Source organism: Myxocyprinus asiaticus, chromosome 4 (genome assembly GCF_019703515.2).
Source record: "Myxocyprinus asiaticus isolate MX2 ecotype Aquarium Trade chromosome 4, UBuf_Myxa_2, whole genome shotgun sequence".
Taxonomy (NCBI): Eukaryota; Metazoa; Chordata; class Actinopteri; order Cypriniformes; family Catostomidae; genus Myxocyprinus; species Myxocyprinus asiaticus.
Window position 1 is genome coordinate 62,110,868 of NC_059347.1, and position 12,011 is coordinate 62,122,878.

The 12,011-nt window shown below is 37.8% G+C and overlaps 1 protein-coding gene and 1 long non-coding RNA gene across 3 annotated transcripts in view; one reads left to right on the plus strand and one right to left on the minus strand.

Moving 5' to 3' along the window:
- Window positions 1-525: 525 nt before the first annotated feature.
- Window positions 526-2,215, plus strand: LOC127433505 (uncharacterized). The gene is made up of 2 exons (XR_007895897.1): window positions 526-833; window positions 1,794-2,215. It is a non-coding gene; the product is annotated as an uncharacterized LOC127433505 (long non-coding RNA).
- A 2,776-nt stretch (window positions 2,216-4,991) lies between these two features.
- LOC127433134 (peripheral-type benzodiazepine receptor-associated protein 1-like) overlaps window positions 4,992-12,011 on the minus strand; it is a 137,295-nt gene continuing 130,275 nt past the window's right edge. For both annotated transcript variants that reach the window (XM_051684806.1, XM_051684813.1), the window contains exons 28-30: window positions 9,551-9,622; window positions 9,262-9,381; window positions 4,992-6,184 (exon numbers count right to left, since the gene is read on the minus strand). In XM_051684806.1, the coding sequence (XP_051540766.1) occupies window positions 5,948-6,184; window positions 9,262-9,381; window positions 9,551-9,622 (429 nt within the window). In that variant the 3' untranslated portion in view covers window positions 4,992-5,947. The remainder of the gene's footprint in view (window positions 6,185-9,261; window positions 9,382-9,550; window positions 9,623-12,011) is intronic.

Below are 12,011 nucleotides of genomic sequence, written 5' to 3' on the forward strand. Positions count from 1 at the left end.
TGCAACTGAATATTGGAATGTGTGATTTCTGAAAGTCAAAAAATGATTTTGCAAGCCGTGTCAGACATGAACCCTTCCAATAGTGGGCAATACTTATTTCTATGGGCATTTTTACCCCTTTATAGGGGCACTTTAATCAGTTCAATCTGATTAATGAGATCCTGTAGGCTGTTGTGAAATCAACATCAATTAATATTTGTAGGGCTGAGTAGTGGCACTGATTTCCGGATTTGATAAGATTCAGTACATTTCCAATTTTGACTTGGTTTAATATCGATTCATTCTGAAATATTATAATGTCAACAGGCATGGTTCAGTGTCATCATGGGGGCATTATTTTTATTACCCCCAATCTACACTATGATATTAACAGTACAGACTGGCATCAATTGAAACTTACATTTCAAATTTTAAGTCTAAGCCTACAAACAAAAGCATTTTCCCATGCTTTCTGTTTCACCGAAAGGCCAAGAAATAGCTCTTGTAGCATAACGCTGCATTCACAAAAACACCACGCACCAGCTACTGAGAAAGGAAATAGTGCTGCACACTGGGTGTCTGCACATGTGTGGACATTAGCATTAACAAGCCGGGGGTAAAAAAGAACAAATGCGAGAAAGACAAGCGTGAGGCAGTGACTGTTATACCTCTTCCTGTGTGGTTTAGTAACACGTGGTTGGCGAGGAGGTTAAATAGAAGCACTTCTCCTCTTGTAGGCCCATTTCTACTTGGGCAGAAGAGGAAGACGATAAAGACTCGGGTAAGACCACTGGAGATGAAACTCTCTGAAGGGATGATGGCAAACATGGCAATACTGGGCTTGACTTATCGAGGTACAGATATAATGGTTACAAAGGGAAAATGTTTACCAAAGATATTTACGATATTTATTTTTTGACATTAATTGTTACTTTTGTTTGTTTCTCTATGAATGTAATACGTGATGTATAACTTTTGTATGAATGTTTTGCATTGAACGTTTATGAGACAGCTAACGGTTTTGTCATTGCCTTTGATCTGAACATTGTCTACTTTTGTAATGCAATGCATAATGATTTGAATTTCGATATAATTTATTAACCATTAACATGTAATATATGATGTTTAAACTATTATGTATGATAAAGACCAAGTACTTTTCAACCAAAATGCAAAGAGCTAAAAATCACCATGTGCAAATGTATTTAAACCATTGAAGTATTCTATTTTTATTATTTTTTACAAAGCATCAAATACAAGAAATACAAGCATTTTAAAGTTAATATTAACTGATAAAATAGCTTGTCCTCTTTTGGATAGAAAAAGCTTACTCATGCAGATCAAAATGGCTGCGATGTGTGTAAGGTTTGTGGGAAGACGTTGGGTTGCCACCTTTATAATGTACAATGACGCATTTTGAATTCTTCAGTTTTATCAACCTAATTGCATATGTTAATTTGATTCATATATATATATATATATATATATATATATATATATATATATATATATATATATATATATATATATATATAATAGAAGAAATCGACTTCAATCATGCATTCCAGCAAAATGTTTGTTGCATAGAATTTGCCACAAGTTTGTTCTTATAAGAATTTTGTTTGGTTAAAAAAGTTCCAATTTAGCATTTTGCATGCTCCAATAACTATCAAAGTCTATTTTGTTAATAAGTTAACAGTTTTAAGTCGGAGTGTAGCGTTTGGGTGTGGTTCACTTAAACGGTGTAAAATGTAGAAGTGGAAATGTGTGTGTTGGTGTGAAGGAGGAGTCTGAGATCTTAAACCATTTATCAGGACCTCCAGACAAGACGTGGACCTGGACACCTGGACATTGGGATGTACAGTGCAGTCATCCATAAAGTAGAAAGCACTACTAAACCCCTCGCCACAGTGTAGTGTTTCCTACTTTATGGATGAGTGTACTGTTGGCTGCTGGGAGAACTTCGAAAGTCAAGATGTTCAACACAGAACGGAAGGGAAAAAGAGGAACTTGCTTTGTTTCATAAAGCCGTGCACATCTCATGGTGTCAATGTTAGTCCACGTGAGATGGCTGTACGCTTACAGAAACGAAAGCAAGGTTTCTCTGAATATCCTCTGTGAGGACGAGCTTGTTGATGTCACTCATTGGACTGATTGTAGAGATGTTTCAGAGGCATTTGTTATAATTCATGTTGTTACATTTCAATAAAATGAAAAAGATGCATTCCATCAAAAACTCATCTAAGCACACTTTTGTTAATGTTTTATGTAAAAATATACTTTATTTCTGTAAAAAGTCCATATTGCAACAAATCTTTTCACTACAACTCCTCAACAAAGCAAGAGTGCTTGTGTCACTAATCCATAAACATTGTTATAACATGCACAAAACAAGGAAAGACAAACTCAAAAAAGAAGCAATATTTACAGGTGAGTTTGCAAAAAAAATTGTTACAAATTTTTTGACAAAAGTGTCAACTTTCTTCTTCTGCCAAAGCACACGTACATCAGGACAGACACAAGAACAGTCTCTTCCTCGCTGTATGAAAAATCACAAACACTGCACACAGTATATAAACACACCTGCAGTTATTACACTGCAAACTTGCCCTCTTCTGAATATATCGATATTCGATGATACTAGAGGTACACTGTGTAGTGCAGAACAAATGAACAAACAAACGCAAGGTATTGTACGTGCAACTACGACTACACATGAATAGAATAAATAAGGCAGAGTATAGATGGAACACCATCATGCATGCAGTCAATACAAGTACAGCTTTAGTAAGCTTGAAGTTAAGACTAAACCATTTCTTATAAGGCTAGTTTATATTATACGCCTACTAGCAGAGCTTTGCATTTTTCAGTAGCGATGATGAATGCGACTGCAGCGGCCTGCGCCTTCCGGGAATACATGCGCTTAGATTACAGTGCAGCTACTGGGGAGTATCCTTCCTAAAGATGTAAAGTTTATGTTGAGGGACTGTACAGTACATCACTACCCACAGAAATATCAAGGATGCTGTGTTGTAACATTTGAATTGAATACAATCGTATCAGAGTGACCAAAACCATATGAAAATATGATTCTCTGTTCTGCCTATTTGGAAAAACAATGAACGACCATTGACAGCAGCTGAAACGTGAACCTACTTCCTGTCTGTGAATATGTTTCGGCTGTAGCTCCGCCCTCTAAGTGGTTGGCGTTTGTCGATTGGTTGCTATTCATAACCTAATGGTTTGGCAAGAGGTTTGATGCTGTGGTCTCGCCTTTTGATTGGCAACAATTGGCTTAAGACGCAAAACTGATAAACAACCAGTTAAAACCTGAGAAATGATTTGATGTGAGCAGTGTGTAAGAACACAAAAATCTACAGTTGACAGTTACGTTAACAAAAACGGTAACACTTTAAAATAAGGTTGTTAATGCATCAGGTATCATGGGCGAACGATGAGCAATCATTTTTTCAGCACTTATTAATCATGGTTTATGTGAATTTATAAAGTATAGTTCAAGTTAGTTTTTAAAGCACTCACTAATGTTACCTTGCGCAATTATAGTAAGTTGAACTTTAACATAAATACATGTGTTATATGTTGAAATTAAAATTAGCTAAGATGAATAAATACAGCTAATAAAGTACTGCCCATTAAAAATGAACAATATTTTTTTTCAGCATTTGTTAATTTGGTTTCATGTTAATTTATATTAAAAAAAAACTACCTGTCATTGTAAGTTCGTGTTACATTTTAAAGTATTAACGAATGTTATTAAATATGTGTTATATGTCGAAATGAACATTGGCTAAGATTAATAAATGCTGTAAGTGTTGCTCATTGTTAACTATTAATGAATGTTACAGTATTGCACACAACATTATTATAAAGTGTTAGCACAAAATAAAATACATCCCATTCATTGAATGCATTCCGCTAGCATGGTGCTGCTAATTCAACATATGCTGGAAACAAACGTTTACTGCATACTGTATCGCAATTAAGTTCCCAACGGCTGTAGTTACAGTAACAGATTATGTGTAGTGTTGTTCTAACATGCTGCATTTTTATAATGCTCCTAAAACGGAGGAAAAGAGTAACAAAATAATTACTCTAAGAACAATGAATAAATACAAGCTGAGACAGAGTGCATGCAGACAGAACTAAGCAAATGTGTCCGTGTCTCACATTAACCAATTATTTCAGCAATTATTTGAGTTCCATGCAAGCATGTTTGAAAAAAAGGCAAAGATGGACTCAAATACAGCCGTACATTATAAATAATAAACCTGTCATTCTTACCTGTATTGTTGACAGATCATTTTCTGCATGAATATAACATGAAAAAATGTACACTGTACAACTGCAGATGATTTATGATTCAATTCTTTCATTCTTTAAAAAAAACAACAAAAAAAACAGCCATAAGAGATTGAGGGGAAAACGCAAACTCAAGTCACACTACTCAATAAAAAAATAGTAATCAAATTTTTCATAGATTGCAATCAAAATATAATGAAATTTAACATATGAAACAATGCCACTTATAGTTATGTAGTAATATCCTGGTGAAAAAAATAAATAAAAGAAATGACCAAAGACATGTCAAAAATGGAAGCTTTGAAGGAATATTCCGGGTTCAATACAAGTTCAGCTCAATCGATCGCATCTGCAGCATAATGTTGATTACCACAAAAAATATTTTGGAAGAAAATAAAAATAAAGCACAAATGTGTGTTCCAGTGAGACACTTACAATGGAAGTCAATGGGTGTCAATCTGTAAACATTAAAATACTCACTGTTTCAAAAGTATAGACACAAGACATAAACAATATGTGTGTTAACATGATAAAATCGCTTTCTGGCGTTGCATCGCCATGGCAATGAACGTAATATCTGATACAATTGTAACCTATGATTTATAAGCGATTTTCTCACAGTAAAATCATGTTAACACACATATTGTTTATGTCTTGTGTCTGTACTTTTGAAACAGTGAGTATTTTAATGTTTACAGATTGACCCCATTGACTTCCATTGTAAGTGTCTCACTGGAACACACATTTGTTTAACATTTTCATTTTTTTTAAATAATCATTTGAGCTTAACTTGTATTAAACCTGGAATATTCCTTTAAGTTTAAAGCTGTTGAACTACACCTGAAATGGCCTGAAACTGCAGTAATGTAAATTCAACTGTAAGTGCCATGAACTATCAAACAAATCAGAAGCTTTTGGCCTTGCAGTTCAGATTTTTAGTAAAGATATATAAATCTCTGCTATTTTAGAGTAAATGTAAAAGTGTTTAAACTACACTGAGTCTTGAGAAAAGAAACAAGAGGTCTCGCCTTAACCAGTTAATGCTACCAAAATAAAACATGAAAGGGACACAGTTTTGCAGTCTTGGACCCTACTTGTAGTGACAAAAAATGATTTCATTTCATTTTCCATGAATTCTTGGAACAAACATCCACAGGACAGCATTCTACCAATATATGTACACAGTCAACATCTCTCCATATAAGTGTGCTTTGCCTTTCAGCGAAAGATGGATGTGAATATTAGCAGATGATGTCCAGTAGTGGATGCTTTAATCCAAATTAGCATAATTTGGTGTCATTTACGCATACATACGCAATCAAGTTAATTTGGTATCTTTTCACAAGGTTTTTGTTTTTTCTAATGCGATCTTTTCAACAGGCATAAGCCCTAGTCACAGCTTTTACAAGGTTAAATAGTAAAAAAAAACATTTCCCTATTTATACGAGTATTGTCTTTTTTACGAACGAACAGTCAGACACAAGAATGCGCTGGTGATTCTGCATCATCATGGCAAAGATCAGAGAATAAGAAACATTCTCTGATCATTCCAGCATACGACCAAATCAAACACACGTACACACACACTCAAACCGACATAAGAAAAAGTGCAGTCTGCAGATCATTCATGGTAACAAGCCTGTTGCTTCTATTCCTTCTTACTGGAGCCCAGCTTTCTGAAGAGCTTCCTGCCTTTAGAGAAGAAACCTTTCTTCTTTTTCTCGGGCACGGACAGAGATGTGTCGGAGAGGGTGGGGGTCTCGGGTGGAGAAGTGCTCGGGTTTGGTTTTTGCTCAGAGTCTGGTTCAGGGTTCGGTTCTGTTTGGGCTGGTGGAACCGGTTCTAGTTGAGAGGAGCTCATGGGATCAGAATCACACTGGCTCACCTGAGAGAGAGCCGAAAGACAGACAAACGATGAAGGACATTTTAAATGTGTGTGTGTGTGTGTGTGTGTGTGTGTGTGTGTGTGTGTGTGTGTAGTTAGGGGACAAAATTGTACCCAGAAGTGAAATAAATCGGACAAAACCTCTCTTTGGTGACATTTATAAATGTCATATAAAAAATTAAAAAAAATTGTATGTGTTTCATTCTAAAAATGCAAAACATTTTCTGTTTAGGGGTTTGGGTTAGTCTATAGTTATTATAATTAGCTTTATATAAAAACACAAAGTCTATGGTAAGTAAATGTGTGTGAAACCAGTGTTTGAAATGCTCCAATGAAATGATATAACGGGGATCCCCAGTTGAAATATGCAGTAATCTTTATACATGAAATGTCATTTTTGCAGACATGTAGGCTACATAAATGTTATACCATTATCAACAAAAGTTTGGATTTATGACACTAAAAATGTCAGGTGGTGTAACCATCAAGTAAAAAGTAATTACATTTACTCAGGGATGTCCCGATAACGATACTTGTATCAGAATCCGATACTGTGCTCACTTACTCATACACATACGTGTAAAACAGCTCTGATACCATTTGATGTATAAACGTCATTACATAAACATTCAGTGCACAAATCAAATCCAGTGTCCTAGTGCGATTATTAAATAGCAAGAGGCTGCAATTCGATGTGCACATACAGACTACATATTTAGTTAATTAAATAGCAGCCTTTTATGGTTTAAAATCACACTATGTTGAAAATTACAGGCAATTGTTTTATTTTTATTTGATTAAAGTTTTATTGAAGTCATTTATTTTGACCCTTGGATGATAAAATTCAATTAAACTGTTGAATAAGGAATTTGTGAGGATAAAAAGAACAGCAGATCAGCTCTTTTAGTTTTGTTGATAGTGATTATTTTTACAAATATTATTATTTTTTTTTCTGTGAAATTGTACACAGTATTGTTATTTTACAGTATTGTTTTTTAAAATGGCAACATGAAAAAAAAAAAGAAAAAAAGAAAAACTGCATCAGTGAATACTGAAAAGAGTATCGGTACTCGTACTCCAAAAAAAATGGTATTGGGACATCCCTACATTTACTGTGCCCACTTTAGATTAGGTATATTTAATTACTTTGTAATAACATTAAAATACATATAATACTTTTTGTGTAACTACATGTTGTCCTGCAAAATTCTCACAAGATTCACATTTGCTGCTACTGAGGATGAGGTACCGGCTGGTTTAGGGTTAGGGGTTAGGGTAAGGGTTGGTTTAGGGTTAGGGGTTAGGGTAGGTTTAGGGTTAGGGTAAGGGTTGGTCTACAGTTAGGGGTTAGTATAAGGGTTGGTCCAGAGTTAGGGGTTAGGGTAAAGGTTGGTTTAGGGGTTAGGGTAAGGATTGGTCTAGGTTTAGGGGTTAGGGTAAGGGTTGGTTTAGGATTAGGGGTTAGGGTAAGGGTTGGTCTAGGGTTAGGGTAAGGGTTGGTTTAGGGTTAGGGTAAGGGTTGGTCTAGGGTTAGGGGTTAGGGTAGGTCTATGTTTAGGGGTTAGGGTAAGGGTTGGTCTATGGTTAGGGTTTAGGGTAAGGGTTGGTCTAGGGTTAGGGGTTAGGGTAAGGGTTGGTTTAGGGGTTAGGGTAAGGGTTGGTTTAGGGGTAAGGATTGGTCTAGGTTTAGGGTAAGGGTTGGTTTAGGGTTAGGGTTTAGAGTAAGGGATGGTTTAGGGGTTAGGGTCAGGGTTGGTGTAGGGTTAGGGGTTAGGGTAAGGGTTGGTTTAGGGGTTAGGGTAAGGGTTGGTTTAGGGGTAAGGATTGGTCTAGGTTTAGGGGTTAGGGTAAGGTTTGGTTTAGGGGTAAGGATTGGTCTAGGTTTAGGGTAAGGGTTGGTTTAGGGTTAGGGTTTAGAGTAAGGGATGGTTTAGGGGTTAGGGTCAGGGTTGGTGTAGGGTTAGGGGTTAGGGTAAGGGTTGGTTTAGGGTTAAGGATTGGTCTAGGTTTAGGGGTTAGGGTAAGGGTTGGTTTAGGGTTAGTGATGGTTTAGGGGTTAGGGTCAGGGTTGGTGTAGGGGTTAGGGTAAGGATTGGTCTAGGTTTAGGGTAAGGGATGGTTTAGGGGTTAGGGTAAGGATTGGTCTAGGTTTAGGGTAAGGGTTGGTTTAGGGTTAGGGTTTAGGGTAAGGGATGGTTTAGGGGTTAGGGTCAGGGTTGGTGTAGGGTTAGGGGTTAGGGTAAGGGTTGTTTTAGGCGTTAGGGTAAGGATTGGTCTAGGGTTAGGGGTTAGGGTAAGGTTTGGTCTAGGGTTAGGTTTAGAGGTAATATTAAAAGTGTAATTACAAATGTAATTAAATGCAGGTACTTTAAATGCAAGTTAAATGCAACAACACGTATGTACATAATACATTCATTGTATCAAATGCTAAAGTACTTAGCAGTTAAAGACACATAATATAGAGTAATAAAAAATGTTTTACATCTTGAATACACACAAATTTTAATCATTATTTTCAAAGAAGCTTTCAAACATTTTGTCAAGGTATTTTTATTATTAGTAGTAGTATTATTTATTTTTAGAAATATAATTCGTTTTTGAATCATGAATAATCATAAAGGGGGCAGTAGGAGTGTTTTTGGAATTGCAAAAACATTATTTATGAAATTCTGTTTGGTGCTACAGTAATACTTGAATTTGGTGTGAGGAAATCTTTTAGGGAAGAATGCTGACAGGTATTTGATTTAAAGGTTCGGAAGAGCAGATACTGGAGAGGGTTAGCTATGAATCAGGTCAGATTTGTGAAAAACTTACGGTCACTGTTTAAAGTGAACACCTCGCTTGTGCCTCTGAACAACATGCAGGAAAAATCAATAAACAGACAAACACAGATGAAATAACACAGATCAGACAACATGCAAAACAAAAGACAACTGAAGAAACTAATGCTGAAGTTAAAGAATCAATGGTATAGCTGTACATGAACATGAATGGTTAGAACAGAATGGAAAACTGCTTGCAATGCTCAACATACTGTAAATATATGCAATAAACTCCTGTTAGTGTAACACACACACCTGTGAATCTCTGCGGCTCTCTGTCACTGTGTGTTCTGTCCTTACAGCTTCCTTCTCTGTCTCTGGAAAAGCTTGCAGGAAGTTGGATGGCACAAGACCTTTCTGTCCATTCAGGTCACCCTGAAACATCAAAAACAACCATCATGCATTGCTCTTATACTTAATCAGCCAATCAGAATTGATTATACAATATTTTCAAACTGAATTCTGAATATACTGATAATCATTCATAGCAGAATAACGGAAAAAGACATGGAGAAAGAGATATGATAGAGAGCGAAACACTTACATAGTAGAATCCATCATCATCCATGTCACCAAACACATAGATGATGTCACCCGCGCTGAACGTCAGCTCAGCCTAAAGTAGATGAGAGACAGTATAACATTTAACATTATATACACCACAAATCAAAAGAGTGGACACACTTGACTGAGTTAAGGTTTCTCATGATCCGATGGCAGTAATCAAATCAAATCAAATCAAATCAGATCAAATCACATTTATTGTCACACAGCCATATACACAAGTGCAATGGTGTGTGAAATTCTTGGGTGCAGTTCCGATCAATATAGCAGTCGTGACAGTGATGAGACATATACCAATTTACAATAATATCAAATTAACACAACACAATTTAAACATCTAATATACACATAATTACACACAACACAATATACAAATAATAACATACACTGTACAGTATACAATACACACAATATAGATACACATTATTCAATAAAAATAAAAAAGTATATATAGTAGTATATACAGAATGTACAGTAGGTTGTATTGTACTGTATTGACATTCAGGCTGTCGGCTGATAGTAAGTTGTTAAGAGAGAATATATATAATATAATATAATTTATGACAGTCCGGTGTGAGATATAAGAGTAAGGGTAATAAAGTGCAGTGCTGATGTGTTTTGATCGTGGGAGATCAAGAGTTCAGAAGTCTGATTGCTTGGGGGAAGAAGCTATCATGGAGTCGGCTGGTGCGGGTCCTGATGCTGCGATACCGCCTGCCTGATGGTAACAGTGAGAGCAGGCCATGGCTCGGGTGGCTGGAGTCTCTGACGATCCTCCGAGCTTTTTCACTCACTGCCTTGTATATATTTCCTGGAGGGAGGGAAGCTCACCTCCGATGATGTGTCTAGCAGTTCGCACCACCCTTTGCAGTGCTTTGTGGTTGTGGGCGGTGCTATTGCCGTACCAGGCGGAGATACAGCCAATCAGGATGCTCTCCACAGTGCAGGTGTAGAACCGTGTGAGGATGTGGCGGTTCATTCCAAACTTCCTCAGCCATCTCAGGAAGAAGAGGCGCTGATGTGTGGATGGACCATGTGAGTTCCTCAGTGATGTGGACACCCAGGAACTTGAAGCTGCTGACTCTCTCCACTGGTGCTCCATTGATGGTGATGGGACTGTGTTCTCTGTCTTTTCTTCTGAAGTCCACCACAAGCTCCTTTGTCTTACTGACGTTGAGGGAGAGGTTGTGCTCCTGACACCAGTGTGTCAGAGTGTGCACCTCCTCTCTGTTGGCTGTTTCATCATTGTCAGTGATCAGACCTACCACCGTTGTATCATCAGCAAACTTATGATGGCATTGTGGCTATGTGTTGCCACACAGTCATGTGTGTACAAGGAATACAGTAGTGGGCTGAGAACACAACTGTGGGGCTCCAGTGTTGAGGGTCAGTGATGAGGAGATGTTCTAACCACCTGGCGTCTGCTTGACAGGAAGTCCAGGATCCAGCTGCACAGCGAGCTGTTTAAGCCCAGAGCCCTGAGTTTCTCATCTAGCTTGGAGGGCACTATGGTGTTGAATGCTGAGCTGTAGTCTACAAACAGCATTCTCACATAAGTGTTCTTTTTTTCCAGGTGGGAGAGAACAGTGTGTATTGTAGATGCAATGGCATCATCAGTGGAGCGGTTGTTGCAGTAAGCAAACTGCAATGGGTCTTGAGAGAGAGGCAGCACAGAGCAGATGTAATCTCTGATTAGTCTCTCAAAGCATTTGCTGATGATGGGGATCAGAGCAACAGGACGCCAGTCATGTAAGGTGTAATGCCAGTAACACCAGTAAGGTGTTTAGCAGCTGGTACAAAGTTTTCCTGAGAGTTCATGCTGACAAGTTGTTTCGAACCACAGCAACAAACCTTTTTTGACCAGATTTTGTTGAAAATTATGCCACACTCATTCTTTCTTTGATTTTGCTAGAAATACTGTATCAGATCATCACCGATCCTCCACCAAATTTCACAGTGGGTGTGAGACACTGTGGCTTGAAGGCCCCTCCAGGTCTCCGTCTAACCATTAGACGACCAGGTGGAGGATCGGTGATGATCTGGAGGTGCTTCAGCAAGGCAGGAATCAGACAGATTCGTCTCTGTGAAGGATGCATGAATCAAGCCACGTACAAGTTTATCCTTGCTTCCTTCTGCTCTGATAATGTTCCCCATCTCTGAGGATTGGTTTTTCCAGCAATGCTCCATGCCACACAGCCAGCTCAATCAAGGTGTGGATGGAGGACTACCGGATCAAGACCCAGTCATGGCCAGCCCAATCTCCAGACCTGAACTCCATCGAAAACCTCTGGAATGTGATCAAGAAGAAGATGGATGGCCACAAGCCATCAAACAAAGCCGAGCTGCTTGAATTTGTGCCAGGAGTGGCATGAAGTCACCCAACAGCAATGTGAAAGACTGGTAGAGAGCATGCCAAGACGCATGAAAGCTGTGATTGAAAA